The sequence below is a fragment of the Platalea leucorodia genome, assembly GCF_965183815.1.
Source record: "Platalea leucorodia genome assembly, chromosome: 3".
Lineage (NCBI taxonomy): Eukaryota > Metazoa > Chordata > Aves > Pelecaniformes > Threskiornithidae > Platalea > Platalea leucorodia.
Window position 1 is genome coordinate 54,690,240 of NC_138825.1, and position 19,831 is coordinate 54,710,070.

The 19,831-nt window shown below is 40.5% G+C and overlaps 1 protein-coding gene across 2 annotated transcripts in view; it reads left to right on the forward strand.

Annotated features, from left to right (window-relative positions):
- GRM1 (glutamate metabotropic receptor 1) overlaps nt 1-19,831 on the forward strand; it is a gene marked incomplete at both ends in the record, with an annotated part of 188,481 nt that overhangs the window by 22,345 nt on the left and 146,305 nt on the right. For both annotated transcript variants that reach the window (XM_082305575.1, XM_082305576.1), the window contains one exon: nt 16,886-17,135. In XM_082305575.1, the coding sequence (XP_082161701.1) occupies nt 16,886-17,135 (250 nt within the window). The remainder of the gene's footprint in view (nt 1-16,885; nt 17,136-19,831) is intronic.

The following is a 19,831-nucleotide window of genomic DNA, read 5'->3' on the forward strand; positions in this document are numbered from 1 at the left end:
TGTTGATGAGATTTAACAGAAGGTGGAGTGCTATGGGAGGAACTCTTGCAAGTTACTTTCTTGTAAAACTTCAGTTACAGCTGTCTTTGGGATGTAGGGTTGAAAGCAAGCCTGGCAGTTGTGTTCCAATGAGATATTTCAGAGGTATTTCAGCAACATATTTCAGATACAATCATTAGTCATGATGTTTATTTGCTGGTTATTGAGATAGACTCTAATCTGCGGCTGAGAAGTGCCAAGTGAAACTCATCACTACAACAGGATTTAAGTCCCGATAAAGGTCCTGCTGTTCCTGAGCTTTCCTTCAGATGTTATGATGAAGCTTCTCTACCACTTACTGAGTGGAAGTGATTCCAAGGAAAGCATCAACCACAACTGCTTTTAGCAAGCAGTACAGGGCAAAAAGCCGCAAAGCCGCTGCACTAGTTCAGAGGCCAGTGAATGCCTCCCTGAAGAGAGGCAGTTCTCCCTGGGGAGGTGAACTAGCAGTATGCTGCCAAACATGGTCCCCGTGCCACTGAGAACTTGGCTGCTCAGTTGTCTTTCTGAGTGTGTTTTTTTGCCCACACCTGAGTGAATGAATAATCTTAGGGGTCAGAGAACAGAGAGGACAAAAAGAATCATCAGGTACAGTTGCTTTGGCTACAGACTGCTATGCAATCAGTTATTTCAGAAGGTTCCTGTATATTAATTCAGTAAATAACCAGTTTGCCTGTTTTTCCTGTTTTAATAATTGTAGTAGGCTTTTAGACCATGTCTTAAAAATACCGTCTTTAAATATTATCTTTAATTAAGAAGTTAAATTTACCTCTAGCAGAGTCTAGCGATTTACATTTTTTATTGCATCCTGTTTTGTTTGCTTTCTAATCCCTTCATTTTGTTTTTAGCCTGTCTTATTGGTTTGATATGCCCTGTTTGTAAGCTACAGAAGATGGAATAAGGCAGTTTGGAAATATTGCCATTCTATATTGTAAGAATCCTCAGAGGCATTGTATAAGCCTGCAACCCTCATTTTTTTTCAGCAATCATCATTTGCTTGAGCCTGTTTTTTAAAAATAAGATCAATAGAAATTCAGTCCAGATAATTTCATACTTTTTTTTTAAAGGGGCTTCATTTAAAAGTTTGGATTTAAGTTAATAAGAGCTTGGAATTTCTCAGAAAGCTCTGATCTCCGATTAGGGCAGGCAAACTACTTAGCTAAAAATGGAAATCCTTATGCAAAAATACTATACCAATAGTCATCAGCCAAAATAAAGCCTTTTCAGAAGTCTGAAAAAAGAATACAATGATATGCCTTTCACTTCAATTGACCTTCAGCAGACTTCAAAAGCTTCTTGCAGGGCCATTTGTCTTTTCTGATTCCTTGGTAATCTTGCCTCGGCTGTTTCACTCATTAATAAGATGTACTTGATGGTCATCCAGAGTTCAGTAATGATTTCCGTGTTTTTTATACCACACAGGTTTTCCCACTCCGTACATTAAAGTTTTTTAAAATTAATTTATCTCAGAAGAGATAATCAGTTTATCTCCTAGGCTCCCAAAAGCCTATGAGCATGCCTTGTCAACTATGCATTTTTGCTTTTAAACATGGCCCCTCTGTGCTTCTGTAACTATCCTGGCAGCATAATTTCTTTGCCTCTGTGTAGACAGCGTGCACCCAAAGAATATATAGAGGAACGTTGGAACCAAGAAAGGCAAAAGTTCGAAGACAAGTATTGCTGGTGTTTATTAAAATCTCCAGACTTACTTACACAACTTTCATCCCTTGGCCTTTCTCTGCATCAAGTTGCAATAGCATTTTTAAAAATGTCAAAAATAGAAGCCCCAAGTGCCTGTTTTTGCACTTGTGTATGCACGTAACTCCTGATTGAGTGAAATCCACATCCTAAAAACAGAGTAGATTTTGGCCCTCACCGTGTCATTTAGTGTGCTTTCCAACAGTGTATAAATAGTCAAGTTATTAAAGCTGAAAACTGAGGTCTGTCTAAAGCATCTCCGTCTCATAATATGTTAATATGCATAAACATATGCTTTTCTGATTATATTAAAACCTGGACAGATGTATATGATAAGATTGTCATTCCTCTGAAAATACCATAGCAATGTGGGAGATGTTTTTAAGGATAAAACTAATCTTAGACACAAAATCTCATACACATAACATACAAAACAACTGTTGTTATGAAGGAAGGAGGACCACAGAAAAGTCTAACAAATGTCCAAAAGATGTATATGTTCATACAAATTCTGTCCATAATTTGGAGGTTCTTTTTTGCCAAAGATTTTGCAGAAATGAGCTTGCTCACAGTTTTGCCAGTAATCCCTGTCATCAGGCTGACATTTCAAGAGCAGGCTTCTGCATTTGTACTCACCCTCCCAGATGCATCAAAACCACAACCACGCCTGCCTTGTGTGGGGCTGCAGTGATGGCGGGAGGGAGGCCATCGCATTAACAGAATAGTGTCAGGGCCAGACAGTCCTTGGCAGGCACCTTTCGCTCTCTGTCCATATGGGAGAGTAACAGCTTGGAATGAGTTGCTTTGCATTGCTCATGGAAGTTGTGCATATTGCATACATACAGGAGCTTCTTATCTCCTTATTCCTCTGGGTAAGCATCCTAGAGGGGTTTGAGCTGAATCCATAAAGGAAATATGCTGAAATCTGTGACAACAGTTTGTATATGATTTTATCACTGGCAGTCTTCTCTCCCTCCCTTCCCCATTGATATTTTGTCTGTGCAACCAGGAAGTCTCGAGCTGGATCCTGATGGCACCAAAGGAAATGAGCAGTGGCTAATCTCAATATTACCTTCTGGTAATTTCAAAGGAGACAGAGAAAAATTTGCATTCAGACCATATTTTAAATAAAAACACTGTTCACTATTTATTGAACACATGGATGGTGAAAAATATAGCAGCATTTTAGAAACAGAGAAATCCTGCTGATAATGAAACAGCTAAACACTTTCTGCGCAGTCTAATTCCCCTAGTATGTAAGTGGGATTTCCCCAGTGCCTGAGCATCTCTGCTCTCAGGTAGTGCAGACTCACAGATGTCCTGAACTTCCCCATTCCAAGCAGCTGTGGGTTTGTTTCTGTATACAGTCACGTACTTACAGAAACATCACTTGTTTAATCCAATCTAATCATAGTGTCTAATAGGAGAGAGCTCTTCAAACTAGCCTCTCTAAGGCAAATCTCATTTACTTAAAGGTGCCCTGTAGGATCGCTACATCACCATCAGCTTCTCAATTAGGCAAGTGCATGCAAACCATGCAAACTATTCAGTTGCATGAAAAATAGTGCTAAGAAAGAAAACATTTAAAATTAATAAAAGGATCATATCAGTGCCACCCAAAGTGGTATGTGACTGGTATATCTCTTCATTATGCCTTAAGAAGAATCATTAACTTCTTTCTACAAAAGTATGGGAAGTGTCAAGGTTTTCTATGTTCTCTTGCTGAAATCCTGGTTCTGTACTAACAATCATCAAATCTAACTTAAATATCTTGCTTACTATGGAGGAGAGGGAGATGCAAAGGGACTCATACAAAGGGCTACCAGGTCTTCACTTAAGTAAAGCCGGAAATGCTTTGTTGGAGAGAGAAAGAGTTTATGTGAGACCTCAGTGGTATACAGAACTTGCAGCGACCTCTGCACTGCTGTTTTTTTCTCTAAGAAGACCTGCTCCTCTTCTCCAGCTATTTAACACTTTTATGAACCTTTCATGAGCTTGCTGTCATAAATAGCCTCACTGTTTTATTTTGTTCTTTTAACACTTGGCCAACCTAACACCTATGCTTAATACCAATTTGTGCTTCTGAAGTGTAATGGCAATGCAGAGAAGAGAAACTGAATTTATCAGCCCATCTGCAAAAAAAAAAAAAAAAAAAAAGAAAAAGAAAGAAATTAAATTGTCTAGTATAATTAGAAACTGAAAATTTTTTTATTTTTGGATCTCACATGTGTTTTGTTATCAACACCAATTCAGTTGATTGTATTTGGATTATATACAAGAAGCAGACGATATCTGGCCTGAAAACATTCTACGCGTCTGAAGGATTCAGTATCTTTTCACTGTATGTTGCTTACATCTTGTCACAGAACATTATGTTACTTCGTACCAGAGGCATGTTAGTGATGCTGGGTTATACAACACCAAAATGTAATTTGTTGTGTCTTGTGCTTTTGGATCATACTCCCATGGTGCCCGGTCAGGACTTCAGGGTCTGATTTTCTAATACTCCCAGTTGGAGAAGTACGTCTGTTGAACTGCTGTACTCCCCTTTGTCAAAAGTAGATGTTGTTACTGGAGAGAAATATATGGCGTATTTTAGTGCACAGATCAGATCTACCGTGCTCGCTGTTACAAGATCAAGAGGCACTCACGTAGTCGTTTATTGATTCAGACAAGGCAGAAATGTAGAACACCCTGAAAAGCCCCATCGCTCCTCTACACCCTTGATGGAGACCCTCATCAAAAAGCCTGGCACGCATGGGGCTGCCTGGTCTCACAGCGCTGGAACAACTGCACAGACTGGCTGAGGAGTCCCCTATAACATTCTCGCCAAGAAGATCACATTTGCACTGCTGCAGACGGATTTTTCTTCGCTCCCACAGCCGTGAGATCAGAGCTAGCCGCATCGATGCTGCCCTTCAGCTGCTGTCGAGGCCGAAAGCCTTGCTTCTGTGCTGCCAGCAAAGCGCCAAAGTAGGCCACCCAAATCTGCTTCGCGGTCTGCCATCTCACCGCCTGCTTTGACAGCGGTTAATTATAATGTTCCTGGAGAGCTTGTATGCACCAAAGTGTATAAGCATAGCTGTCTTACCCTCAGTAGCAGCTGTATTTGGATGCACTCGATATATGCACGGCCTTGGCCTCTCTCCTCCCCTCTGCCTGCCACCCTGCCATCCAGGGTCACCCACCTCCCCGTGCCCTCTCTCTCCCCTCCTTTTCCTCTCAACCTGAGTTCCCATGTCAGTAAACCGGACGTGGTCTGGCAGAGATGCCTGCCCCGCCATCAGCTGCCCCTGGGCGCCAGGGCAGCCCGGCCGCAGGGGCGCCAGCTCCTGCCTGCGGGGCCTGCACCCCCGCTCTGCTGGCTCTGCCCGGCCTCCAGGGCCTGCCACCGGTGCCCTCTCCGCCTGCCCACTTCACTGGTGCCTGCTTTCTCTGAGTGCTTTGGCCCTCACAAGTGAAATCTGGGAAAAAACAAGGTGATGGGAGCAAGCAGGTCTGTCCCCATCTTCCCCGGTGCTTGCAGGGGGCTGTGGGTAGTTCGTGGGCCTTCGACAGAGGGCTGTTCCCCTCCTCCAGCACGTCTTCCCAGGAGCGTTTCTTTGAGGGCTGAGCAGCTGAGGCCGTGCTGGGATGACGTGCTTGGGTTCGGATTGTTTTGAGCTGGGGACAAGAGGCTGCTGGGACCTTCAGGATGACCGTACAACTTGTGAGCACCCAGATGTCGTTCCTCAGGAGCTGTCTGTAAGCCACAGGGCTGTGGTTGTGGAGAAAACAAAATTGCAGTGTCTGGGAAACAAAACAATCTTTTTGTCTTTCTCCATGAATTGTCTTTTCTTCTGTTTCTTAACCCAGCAAAGGGTCCTTCTTTTCTCCTGCCAACGAGCCATTTTACAGGTCTGCATAGCAGCGTTTCATGGATCTCCCCAAGGACGCACAATGCGTGAAGAACCACATCATCAGGAGCGCTGCAAGGGCCTCTCACCCCTACGGCCTCCCCCGTTCGGTCCCGAGAGCGCGGGGGGCGGTCTGGGAGCGCTCCTGGGCGTGGGTGTGGGTGCAGGAGGACTCAGGAGGTCCAAGGCATCGTCGCTGGGCGCAGCCTGGCAAAGCCACATGGGCACAGAACCACTGCGCTTCTCAGTTGGCGTGCAATGTGCTGGCAGACGGAGTCAGTCGCTCCCAGCTGCCGAGGTCAGATAATGGCTGTTACCTGTTTTGTGAAGTAGTTTTGTGACAGTTGTGACAGTTTTGTTCTTTTCAGGCTTGGCTCACTCAATTTCTATGCTCAGTCCCAGTTTGTGCTTCTGTAGCTTAATGGCAATTCAGAGGAGAGAAGATGAACTGTTCATTTTGCTGTTATTTCACAAGCAGTGTTCTTAAGTGTTCTAAAACATCTCATGTTTTCAGGCTTATCACTTTGTCCTACTTGCATTTAGACAGTTTTTTCTATCATCTCGCAAGTCTGCCCTTCTAAAGTTCACTCTTTTATATTACCTCTGTGGGAGCTACGCAAAGTAAACTAATAATCATTTGTTCTTTGCTTGTAGTAATCCAGCTTTTACATTCATTTCCTGTACTAGCTCTGCCTGGATTCTCAGCATTAAGTCACCTTTTCATCTGCAGATACTACAGTAGCCTGTGGGGAAAGGTATTTCAAATGTTTCACCAATCAGCATCAGATATGCCTTTTAACGTTGTGTAATTCAAACATTTATATTGGGTTAATCCTTGAGGTTATGTACTCAATTGGAAATGCTGGCATGAATATCTCACCTCAACTTTATCATTGGGAGAACCGTTCAAAATTAGGACTTGATTTTTTTTTTTAATTTATTTCTGTCAATCTCAAATCCTACAAACACTTCTGCTATGTATTTAACTTCTCTGCTGTAAGTCTTTTAAAGCATCACTGTGAGTATTCAAGTCACTATCTGTGACGGTGTTAGCAGAACTGGGGCTTCAGCTTAGGGGTGATTGGAAATATTTTGACTAAATGCTTTCTGGAGGGGGGGATGTTACTGAAAAAAGTATTTATAAAGTTAAATTAAATCTTTTTGACAATGTTGATTCTGTAAAAATGAAACACTTCTGTTTAGATACATTTTATTTTTGCTTATGCATTTCAGTTCTCTTTTCCTAGGCCTTGTTCTTAAATTGTTAAAAATATCTTTTTGTTTCTTATCTCTAGTTTTCAGACTCATCACCTAAACCTTTCCAGCTTTCTTTCTTTTTGTATCAATCCAAGAGGCAGAACTGTTTAATATGTTATTCCAGGTTTCTTCCAGCTGTGCTGGTATAATTGATTACAGATGATTGGTCATAGTAGTCAAAATCAAAAGTAGGCTGTGAGTGAGGGTAGACAGTTCAGATAATATTAGGAAATTATATTTCTTTTAATCAAATTCTTTAATGGACATGTAAGGCAAAACAGCCACTGTCTTTCTTAAACATGTTTAAATTAAAACATTCTTTCTAAAATCACATAATTTTCTTCTGAATAATAAGATTACAATATCCACGGATTTGATAAAGCATACATCAAAAAGTCTATCTATCTTCTCATTTGCAACAAAACCCAGAAATTTATTCCATTTAGATGGACAGTTTCTCTGGTGACAGATAAGCTATGATTAGGTATGTTTTTTTAGACAGAAGACTATGATTTATTCCTTAGATGCTATTCCAAACCTGATATAATTCACATCTAGAGCTGTGGCTCACTTCAACAGAAAGTATTGGTGTCTAAAAATCATATATAAGCCAAAATTGCCCTAAAGGCCATGAACATTTAGCTCTGAGGTTATAGTTCAGGTCAGTAGCTTTTTGGATATTTGTTTCAATGATGTGTGTTAACGGACAGTAAGGAATAAAATTTAATAGTTCATTTGGCCCTCTTAAAAATTAATAAACATCTGCTAGTGTAGCCACTGAAATCAAGGACTTCAGTGGGAATAGTTCCCAGCACTAACTTACTTCTCTTTAATGAGAAAATGAGTAGAAAATACACTTCAAAAAGTAATCTCATTTCTAACATACTTTCCAGATACCTCTTAAAGCCATTGATAATGTAGGTTATCGGGAAGTGTTTACAGTCCTGGTGACTCTTTATGGAGTATCTCATGGTATTTGGCCCTCTAAGTCCCAGCCCATGAAAACATGATTTGTGAGTACCAGATAGGATACATTCACAAAAATAAAAATAACTATGTTTAACTCTCAAAACTGTGGGGAAAGGCCAGAAACTATGACCTCTCTGTGCCCTCAGGTTCAAAAACCAGATAACCAGTAGAAATATGTTTTTAAATTTCCATTCATTCCTTTATGTTCAAACCTTCATCCATAGTAGGGTACAGGTGTGTGTGATTTTTGCTTTCTCAAAGTTGGCATCAAAGTTTTAAATTTTGTGCTTGAAATGTGAGTTAAACTAAATGCATAATTGCCAAAACATGAGCAGAACTGAGCATATACTTTATTCTTTCTTTTTGAAATGTCTGCTCATATTAAAAAAAAAGAAGAGAGAATATTGTTCTCCTGCTTTGATGTCCCTTTTGGGTATTCTTTCTACAACTATAACATATAGAATGAGTTTACTAACTATAATGTTCACAGCAAGCTTCGAAAAAACAGTAGGGATTATTCATAAGAGAGTGTTGAAACTTTATTCTTATGTTTACTTTCTCCAGTGTCATCATGAAACAGAACACATCTGTGACCCGTTGTTCAACCAATGCTAATCAGCAGAACTAACCAACAGTTAATGTTAGTCATCACTAGGTTATTTTTAATACATTTTGAAGAAAACTGGAAGCTACTTACTGATAAGTCATGAACAGAAAGACAAAGTTCAGCAAGTAAATTTGCTACAAATACTGTATACCAGCCAGGGTTGAAGCTGAAATAGTTCCATTAGAATATAAATAAATCTCTAAAACTCCTTGTTAGACACATAATAAATAAGCACTAGGTGTAGTCTTTGAATATATTTAGGAAAAAATATTGGCATAAGATCACATTTTGGCATTTCTCTTATTAGGGAAGTGCAATTTAGCACTAATACCCTCATTACTTCAGGACTGGCTTCACCTGTGCTTGTCTTTCTGACAAGAATATCAATTAGTTTTTCAAGATGATGCATCTGCCTCATTCAGGATGAAGGCTTAAATGTAACCACTGTCTCTAGTAGCAGAGTTTTACTTACATTTGGGTCTTCTTTGTGGAGATAACACATCACTATGGTGAGCTGTAACTTAGCATTTACTAAAATCATGCAGATTTTCTTATCTGAAATATAGTTTCGTCTCTCTGAAAACTTGGACTATGATAGGAATACTGTATTGTTTTATGACTATAACAATCACCTGACTCCACCCTTTCATCTTCTGTTTTTATTTTCTCCGTTGTTGTGGATGCCAGGTGCCCATCCAAGCTGCTCTATCACTCCCCTCCTCAGCTGGACAGGGGAGAGAAAACATAACGAAAGGCTCGTGGGTCAAAATAAGGACAGGGAGAGATCATTCACCAATTCCCATCATGGGGAAAACAGACTCGACTTGGGGAAATTAGTTTAATTTATTACCAATCAAATCAGAGCAGGATAATGAGAAATCAAAACTAAATCTTAAGACACCTTCCCCCCACCCCTCCCTTCTTCCTGGGCTCAACTTCACTCCTGATTTCTCTACCTCCTCCCTCTCAGTGGCGCAGGGGGCCAGGGAATGGGGGTTGCAGTCAGTTCATCACACGTTGTTTCTGCTGCTCCTTCCTCCTCAGGGGGAGGACTCCTCACGCTCTCCCCCTGCTCCAGCGTGGGGTCCCTCCCACAGGATACAGTCCTCTATGAAATTCTCCAACGTGAGTCCTTCCCACGGCTGCAGTTCTTCATGAACTGCTCCAGCGTGGGCCTCTTCCACGAGGTGCAGTCCTTCAGGAACAGACTGCTCCAGTGTGGGTCCCCTGTGGGTTCACAAGTCCTGCCAGCAAACCTGCTCCAGCCTGTGCTCTCCACAGGGTCACAGCCTCCTTTGGGCATCCACCTGCTCTGGTGTGGGGTCCTCCACGAGCTGCAGGTGGATATCTGCTCCACCGTGGACCTCCATGGGCTGCAGGGGGACAGCCTGCCCCACCACAATCTTCACCGTGGGCTGCAGAAGAGTCTCTGTTCTGGCACCTGGAGCACCTTCTCCCCCTCCTTCTTCACTGTCCTTGATGTCTTCAGGGCTGTTTCTCTCACATGTTCTCACTCCTCTCTCTGGCTGCAGTTGCTGTTGTGCGATAATTTTTTCCCCTTCTTAAACATATTATCCCAGAGGCACTACCACTGTCGCTGATTGGCTTGGCCTTGGCCAGTGGTGGGTCCGTCTTGGAGCCAGCTGGCATTGGCTCTGTTGGACATGGGGGAAGCTTCTAGCAACTTCTCACGGAAGCCACCTCTGTAGCCCCCCTGCTCCCAAAAACCTTGCCACACAAACCCAATACACTTGTACTCAGTTTTACTTGACTTTAGAAAACAAAAAGACTAGTCTGGTCTCAACAGCTCACTTTTTGCATTTCTAGAAGGGCCTTAAGTTCTGAAGAAAATAGGCTGTAAGCACAGATGGCAGAGGTCTGTAGTGTACCAAAGATGACTCAATTCATTAATTTAACACATCCTTCTGGCTTTTGTCAGGCTAAAGTGCAGTTGCTTTGAAATCTGTGGTAAACCCAGAAAATTTTCTAAGATAGTTTAAAAGAATACAGAGTGTACACACTGCTATTCCAGTTTCTAATAATGAGTTACTCTCTCCATAACTGAAGGACAGTGAGGCCTGCACCCAACACAAAATCCCTCTAGCACTGTCAAAGAAAAATAACCAGGTAAAAGTAAGGGAAACGCTGACTTCCACAGAACCATGAGTTGGCCTGGGAGGCAAGCTGATGGTGGTAAGGAGGTCTGTGACACGTATGGGTGGTAGCAGGTTAACAGCAACTTTAGAAACGAGGAGCTGGGTGGCTGGACCTGATCCAAGTGACAGGGAGCAGTGGGCAATCCAGCTGGTCTCCAGGAGAGGAATAACTGTAGTGAGTATCTGTGATGTTCAACCTGCATTAAACTGTCCTTAGGGGTCAATGTTGGAAAGACTTGTTTCAGTCTTCTTTAGAACCATTGTACTTGGAGAAATTAAAATAGCTACTTCAGTGTTCTTTGTAAAGCTTTTTTTTTTTTTTTTCTCATTTATCTGCAAACTACTTAGAACAAAATAAGAGGCAGAGTTTTCCTTTTAAGCTTTGCAGTTAGACTGGGATTTTAGGTCTAGTGAAGCTTTTTCTTTTGGTATTTTCTCCACTATTTTGTCCCAACTGATATCAGAACTGGAGTCCATGTCCATGCAGAATTCTTCTTATTGTAAAGTGGCGAGTCCTTTAGGGTTTGTGAAGTGCTCTCATAGCCTAACTTACCTTCTTTGAAGTTGTCCCTTAAAAACATCTGAGGTGAGATATACTCAGAGAGGAAAGAAAATTATGTTGAGAAAGCTATCTGAACTCTGAAAAGAAACTGTGTGGTAAAGGGCTTTAGGTGGCAAAGTCAATACTAAATGAAGAGGGTTCATTGAAAAAGGAAATACAAATCTGCTTTGGAGTAACTCATAACTGGTAAAAAGCAGCCCCTCCTGACATCACCATGGTTTTAGCCTTGAAAAAGTTATTCTTGAGAAACATAGGAGTGTTTGATCTTCGCCCTTTCCACAGTGACAGAAGCCTGGCAGAGGAGGGATGGTGTCAGTTCAATGGTCCTGGAAGCCATGTGCCAACAGAGCTGCTTTCTATGAGTGTAGTAGCTATGTTTGGGATATACCAAAACAACACACATGGGCAGATCCATTTCTACAACTTTTCATTTTTTGTCAGTCTGCTACATTCAGGGAATAAATGTAGACTTTGGCTTTTATTTTTAACTCTCCTAATCAAAGGTGTGGACAAATGGATGTGAGTCATTGAATTATTACAGTTTAGAAAGTGACTGCTCGTCATCTGAGACACATTAGTTGATTATGTATGTGTTCCCAACATTTTACTAACATACAGGTTTAAATCTGATGATTGAACTTTTAAATTTTAGATTGCAATGGACTAAGAGTATGCACATGATTATTTAATATGGTTCAACTGATAAGAAATACATTAAAATGAGATAAATCCATCATTTTCTTATTATCTGACCGTATTCAAAGATGCCCTTGTGGCATAGGGAAACACAGGAGAGAAAACTGGCACTCTTTTTTGCCTCTTTTTTTCTTTTTTTTCTGTTCACTGGTCCAAAACCTTCCAGTCTTCCCAGACTTGTATTTGACAACTGTACAGTTACCGTCATATTTAATATTACCACTAGTTTTTACAAATTAGTTATTGCGACATATCAGGAAGTAACTTAATAAGCAGATCATGTCCTTTGCTCTACTCTTCCCAAATTATCTGCCTTTGCAGTAGAGAAGCTTTTGAGTAGTTATCCCTTGCTGTTATGTCATGCAGTCCTCCTGTTCTCCTCTTATTTTCTCTCTGCCAAAAAGCAGTTAATTAGCTGAGGAAAAGAGATGTTTTATAGTGAATCAATACTGAACCCTGAAACAGACTTCATACCTCCAGCAATGTATCTACAAACTTGGGAGAGGTGAACAAACAAGTCATAATGTTGAGAGGGGAAAGAAGAGGACAGGGAATCGTTTCTTACTTGTTATTTGTGAAAAGGGGGACCTTCCTGCGATATGACTCGCCTCTCTAGTACCCTGCGGTGAAGCTAGATTTTGTGGTTGTCTTATTAGTGCACTTCCTTCGTTATGTGTTTGCGGGGTATATGGCTTTTTGTTTTCACCTTTGATCTAGATTGTGGTTATTGCTGCTGTTTAGAGGAATAAATGCAGCAAATAAGCAAATAATGGCAAGGAATAGGTGACCTCTCCTGAAGGTATTGCTCATGGCCCAGGTAGGTGAAGTATCTCTCACTCCCTGCCTTTTGTTATTTAGGTGCATTGGAGCATTCTTCCAGGCTCAGTCCTCTGCTGTGGGTTTATGTTGTTGTTTTTGCAGGTGTGTCTCTAAAGGGGTCTCTAAAAAGTAGTTGATATTTCCTATTGACACTGAAAGCAGAGTGAGAGAGAACAGTCTCAGTCTTTCTCTTCAGCATTATGATTTTCTTTAAGATTTTTTTTTAAACAGGTGCTAACCTATATTTCAAGGGGATGTTCTCTGCAGCACAAATATGAACAGTTCATATTTCCTTATGCTGCCCCACAAATAATCCCTATCCTTGAATGAAATCAGACACTGATTTATGTGGGACACACTGTTTTGATCATGAGCCCCCTGAAAACACAGCACTTTGTCATGTGGCTTGGGAAGACCCACACAGCCACTCTGTGCATCCCTTAAGAAGACGATCTCCAGGATTCTCATAAGCATCTGATTGCTGAGGCTACATTTCTGCTCCATTTCATAAATGAAAAATAAATGGTCCTCTTGACAAAGAGAATGGGGGTAAATTTGCCAAACAGCTATAATAAAAAGAAGAGTATAAACCTTTCAGATGGAGCTCATGGGTTCTGCTCCCCACACTGCTCAATTGTTAATACAAGCAAATAGTATTACTTCCAGTGTAGCTGTGATATGAATGTAATACTTACTGTCTCATAGGAGCAATTTATGAGGCTAAATTTTTGGTACTTTCTTCTTTTGTTTGTCTTCTGTTGATCAAGATAACATCTTTGATTTTTACTGCAGCATCTTAATGTTTTTGTTAAGATATTTAATGCACGGAATGCAAGGAGTGAAAATAATTCCCACTACATGTAGCTCTCACCAGCATCTTCAGATACGTGAATCCCTCTCAGGAATGGCCTTATCCGGGATTTTTACAGTGGTGAAGCAAAGCTGTCTTTGGCACTGAGAGAAGTGTCATGAAAATCCTCTTAGTAAAATTGCAGCCATGATAGGGTTAGAATTTACCTTTGCACTGCTGTACAGAGTCTGCTTGAAGCATACAAGGAGAATATCTGGTTCTCCGAATAGGGTTCAAGTTGAACAGAGCTAAAAAAAAAAAGAAAAAATTGTTAAAAATTAGCAAGGTATTGTGCGGCTCAAAGTATGTTACTGGCTCACCTGGTTTTGGGTGCAGGTTGGAACAAAAATCCGTTGTTTGTAGCTTCACAATAATAAATACTTTGGCTTTTCACAGATGATTCTGGTAACAAAAGGCAGTAGCAGATAAGATTGGATCTTTTCTTCAATGGCTCTTTCAAAGGAAAAATAGTCCTCAGCCCATGGCCCTGGTGCAACTCTTCCCTGACTACCATCTCGCACAGATTCCTTTCGTTTCCCCTCTCAGCTGTTGCATGCATGTGGATTGAAATGCATGTACCCAGCTGGTACAGATGGATATGTTCTTGGCTGTTGCACAGAATTAATTAGTGTTTTCTGTTCTATATATGCTCTTACATTGTGCATGCCCGGGTAGCTGAGTGCATTGAACAATCTATCTAACATCTGTCACATGTTCATTTTCTCCCTGATCCTTTCCCCTGGAGGAGGAAGGTGTGCAGCATGCTGTCTTGCTTTGGGAGCAGAGCACACAGACTTTGCTAGGACCTCCCGGGTCACCAAGTCTCATCTCTGGCTGTTGCAGACATCTACATTATATAATGCTCTTGTGAGCTGAGCAAGCGCCAGTCTAACATCAGATTTCTTTCTTTCTGCTGCTATTGGAAAGCTGTTCCACTACATTCATATAAGGGTTAGAAAGCTTTCATTTTCAGCTTCAGATTGTTTCTGCCTTTTTTTTTTTTTTTGCTTATTTCATCTTGTGCCAATGTTGTTCTTGATCTTAATTTGCTTTTTTCCTTTTAAGGTCTTTATCACACTTATTGAATTTATAGGCAACAATCTTACTTCCTCTCAGCCTATATTTTCATAGGCTGTTGTACTGTTAGTACAGGTATGACTATGTTTGAGGTAATTGTTATTCCATCAAAGTTAAAGCTGGGAAAAATCATTCCAAGTGGATTTAATTTTTCATTTGTTGAAATCATTAACTTGAATTACACAGCAGATTTAGTGGTGTACTGAGGTATGAGAAAATCCCATCCTACCTTAATATTTAGGTAGGAATCCTACTACATTTATTTTCTAATATGCATTGCCTAAACCTCTAAGAAGATTCAGTTTAGTGCCCTGGCTCACCTTAGGTAAGAATTTAAGAATAATCCTACTAGTTTCAAATGAGTCTGTGTTGCATAAAGTTCCACATGAAGCTGGGAAATATGTCCTAATTTCCTTCTAAAGCACAAGGTGCTTACTAATGGCAAGTCAGCAATGAGGCTGTTCTACTCTAGTCTGGGACCTGAGGCAAGTCATGAAAGCAGTATGGCTCAAACTGCCCAGGCTCAGGTCCTGGGGTAAATCCCTTGGTGACTGCAAGTTATGGCCTATAAATATATGGAAATGTCTCCACCTGTGTCCTTCTCAGCATATGACAAGCCCTGTATGAGGCCACGTCATTTACCAAAGTGCAGGGTCATGGGATGGGGCTGCAGTGCTGAGCCCACAGTGTGTTGGTGGTGTGTTCCCACTAGGCACCGCCTTCCTCCCTTCTCCCCTCCCCGCAGCCCTGCAGGTCCATGGATCACTCCCGCTCTGGAGTGTGTCTGGCTCACAGACAACAAAGCAGACTGACCTGCTTGCTGTATCTGGCATTGAGTCACACATTGGGAAAGAGGCCATTCTGCTGTGCTGCAAATTTGTGAGAAACTAGGGCACTTCGGTGCAAAAAGCTGTGGGACTTGAGTTTAACACTAGACCTGTTTAACACTAGACCTGGCAGGTTTGGCTGCATTCTAGTACGACTATGACTGTCATAGTGTGTCTGATCTGCTGTGAACAATCCACGTTTCTGGAAAAATGCACTTATTTTTGTTGGATTTATAAAGAATGCCTGAACCGTCTCTTGCTAAATTTTCTCTCTGGTAGCCTTCTGAGTTGTTATAATTTTTCTGTGGAGGAAGTTAGGCTGATTCAGAAATCTTCCTCATTGCAATTTGCTATTTTAAACTATCATTGCAAAGGGAGGAGATGGACCTCTTCCGTCACCCCTGGCTTGAAAAGGTCCAGGTCTAGAAGTGATTAGCATATCTGATGTTACTTCCTCAATAAATTAAGCAAACATTATGAATGTGGATAGCATAAAATTCATGCTTCTCTTTTTGAACCATTTCTTGGTACTGTTAATAGACATTTTTTTGTAATCCGTCTGCTCCTCTTGCCTGATTGATGTTCATCATAAAGCCTGTGCTCATGACAGGCATAAAATATTAAAAGAAAACTTGAGATTTCACCTGTCTCCATAGCTGAAAGCAGTCTGAGTTTTGTAAAGCTGTTGATTTGGCTTCCAAAATGTATAAACAGAAGAATGCAGGGAACTTGAGAATCAGCTTTGATACTGTCTGTACCACAAAGTTCAAATATTTCTGTATTAGGAAGAGTTCTTTCTGAAGTTCTTACGGATAAAAAGTCTCCTATTCCAAGAGAAACATTGAGCTTAAATTTTAACTGTCAGTTAAGATTAGTATAAATGGTTTTCAAAAGTGGTAAGTGGTCAGTCAGATTTGTGTAAGTGGCTTTCAAAATGCTACCAGATCAGTATGTTTTAAGTTCACATCCATCTTTCATTCACTTTTATGAGCGTGGACTACCTGTGGTAGAGAACAGTTTGGAATGAAATCCTTTTTTTCTCTTTACTGTGACTATTTTCCTGGACTAACACAACTGCGATTTTTGCCATAGAAATGTTAATAAAACTTTATCCTTACTGTCTGAGCTGTCTTTGTCCCCTTTTCTACCTATCCATCCCTTGTTTGCCTTTAATATCCACTGGTAAATCAATGTAAGAAAAGAAACTTGCAGTCTCCACGTCAGTTACTGAGTACTACTCAGTACTACTGATACATGGATATCTTGTAGCTCCGCTGAACTCTGAGTATGTTAATTTTGGTGGACCTCCTTTGCTCTTCCTTCTGCTAGTTGATTTTTTTTGAGAAAAACTATCCCTTTCCCATCACAGCTCCCCTTAACTGGTTAAATGCATGATATAATATCAACCTTTTTTTTTTTTTTTTAAAAACAGGAAATTATGGGGAAAGTGGAATGGAAGCCTTCAAAGAGCTGGCCGCCCAAGAGGGTCTCTGCATTGCTCACTCTGACAAGATCTACAGCAATGCTGGGGAAAAGAGCTTTGATCGCCTGCTCCGCAAGCTGCGAGAAAGGTTACCCAAGGCTAGAGTGGTGGTTTGCTTCTGTGAGGGAATGACAGTAAGGGGGATCCTCATCGCCATGAGGCGCCTGGGAGTGCTTGGGGAGTTCCTGCTAATTGGAAGGTAAGGGTCTGAGTGTGATTTCTCTGCCCATCCTCTCGCTCTCATCCTGCAGGCAGTTCTTTCATTTCAGGATGGTGCAAATCAGTCTACCCATAATTTCCATATTTACTTGTCTAATGAATGAAAAGACATGGCAAGACAGTAGAGCAGGTCTCAGGAAGGGGATAAGAAGATGTATGCCAGCTTAATTGGTGGTGTTAACTTTGGCTGAAGTAAATGTTAGTTACTAACTGTTTTATATGGATATATGACGTTAGTGTTTTTGTGCTTTTGTGCACTCTAGAGGAATGTTTCATACACAGATTTTATAACCAAAGTAGGGAGTGAAGAATTGTGGTTTCAGAATGTGATCTGGAAGTGTGACATGTGACAAAATTTCATGTGATTTCACTAAGGATGTCTCCTGAGAATTTGAAACCCCAAATTATTGAATGGTTTTGATTACTTGAACTTTTTCACAGTCTTATGATTACAACCTGGCATTCTCAGTTGTATACTTTGTTCTGCTCTTTGCTGTCAAAAGTTAGGGCACTGATATTACACAGACTTGTTTGTTTTTAAAACATCAAACTTGCTGATGGCCAAGTCAGTATGTATGTGTGGTTTTGTATTACCAGAGTAACAGTGCAGGAATGTGTACTGGACAAAGACCGTCTTTATCAAAATGAGAATGGTTGCTTTTTTCTTCTAGATTTTGTCATTTCTTCTAGGTTGTATCAGTTCTTCAACTACAGTTGTATCACATATGGTGTACCCATATTTCCATTTTTGTGGTAGTTCTTACTTCGAGGCTTCTTTGACTTTCACCTTGATTTTTGCAATGTCTTTATGTCTGGTTTTCCGTTTCAATGAATCTTGTTCAAATGATGAGGGCTGACCTTTCTGTCTTGTCTGTTAGATTGATACTGTCTTTTTTAATCCTTCTATTTACTCTTTGTTTCTTTCTTATCTATTGTTTAAACACCATTCCTTCAAGGCCTTTGACAGTTGTCTCCTTACCTACTTAGCTTCTCTTGCCTTTTTAGTCTGTTGTCATTTGGATCTATCAGACTTCTTTGTGTCCCTTTCTCTCCCTAAAGTTTCTCTGTCTGTCATTGTTGTGACTGGGATGCTCTCCTTTAGCCCTGTGCTATAATATTGATCTTTCCCTGACCTCATCACTCCTCAAACCCCACAACTGTGATTTTTATAAGTCAGATAGCTAATCTGGTCCAAGTGATAATTTGAAAGCAATCAATGGCTCTCCTTTCATCATTTATTTTTGTTGCAGTCTTTGAATGCAATCTACTTGGAGCAGAGACTGTATCTTTAGAAGGATGTGTAGATAAGACATAGCACATTTGGAAAGCCATCAGTATTAAAATGAAACAAATAGTAAGGCAGTATTGAAAATGGTATTATGTTTTAGATTTGTGCATGTGCTTTTCGTCTGCATCATTCAATATGCATCATTTGAAAGGAATAATGGAATGCTTCAGGACTGATATGGTTTAAGTATGTTTTTTCAGTGAACTAAAGAAACTAACTATGATAAAATTAGTTTGGGTGACAGCATCCCTGGTCATTTTGTAAATGCCCTGCAGCTTTAGGCAATGCTGTGCTTTCTTCATGTATTGCTGTCCTTTGTGGTATCTTATTGTTCACCTGATTTTGGTGCACTCTCTTGACGCTATCCATACAGAGAGCCAAAGGAAATGAGTCTCCTACATTAAGCACCAAAACTAGGTACTTTGGTGATACAAACCTTAGTTTTCCTATTAGGCCATTTACTTGATCCCCTGCTCCTTGGATATGTGGAACATTTTAACTTGAAATTTTGACTAAAAGCTTTTACCAAGCATTACACTACTCTGTTTAGTTCAATTGTTTGTCTCAGAATCTGCACAACAGCATTACTCTGAACTTTTTGTCAGAACTTCTCACCTATTAAATGTTAATAATGGAATTTCTTTGGAAATCACAATGCGTTTTTCAGGTACCCTTCTTTTATGCTGGTAATTGAGTATGGGAGACTCCTTTTTAGCGCTGGGTGGGCTATTCTGATTGTAAAACAGGCTGGCTATTGCTTTGCATAGTCTAGATTGTGCCCAACAGCTGGCTGAAATAAAAAGTATTATAGGGCTTGCACATGTTTTATATGTGCTTGCAGAACTAAAAGAAAAGACATTTTCTTTGAATTGTCCTAATTAAGTGATTTTAAAAAATGGCAAATCTAGCAAACTTATTCACAAGAAAGTTGCAGCGAAACTGCAGTGCTATGAATTTGGTCATCTATATACAAACAGGAACCAAGGCATGCATTAACATTACTCTGACATGCTGTTTAGTCTTTTTTATTCAAGTACCCAGCTAAGCAAAAAACCAAAAGCCTTTTAAGAATGTTCTTTTAATTGAGGGAAGTGGGAGTGAATGTAAAATCAAGATTTTTTGCAATAAGGAGCTAAACAAAGCCTTTAATTTACCCACAGGTTTATTATCAGCCACACTGTATCAACCCCGTAATCTGCTCTGACTCACTGTAAAGAGGAAGCCTTTACAAAGGGACACCTGGCTAAATGGCTCTCTTCCTGCTCTATCTTCAGTATTGCTATTGATCAAACCAGACAGGAACAGCTTAGCTTAACTAAATTCAAGGTATCAGAAAGAGAGCTGGGAACTAAATTTGACTTCAGTTTAATCTGGGAATGATACACTGG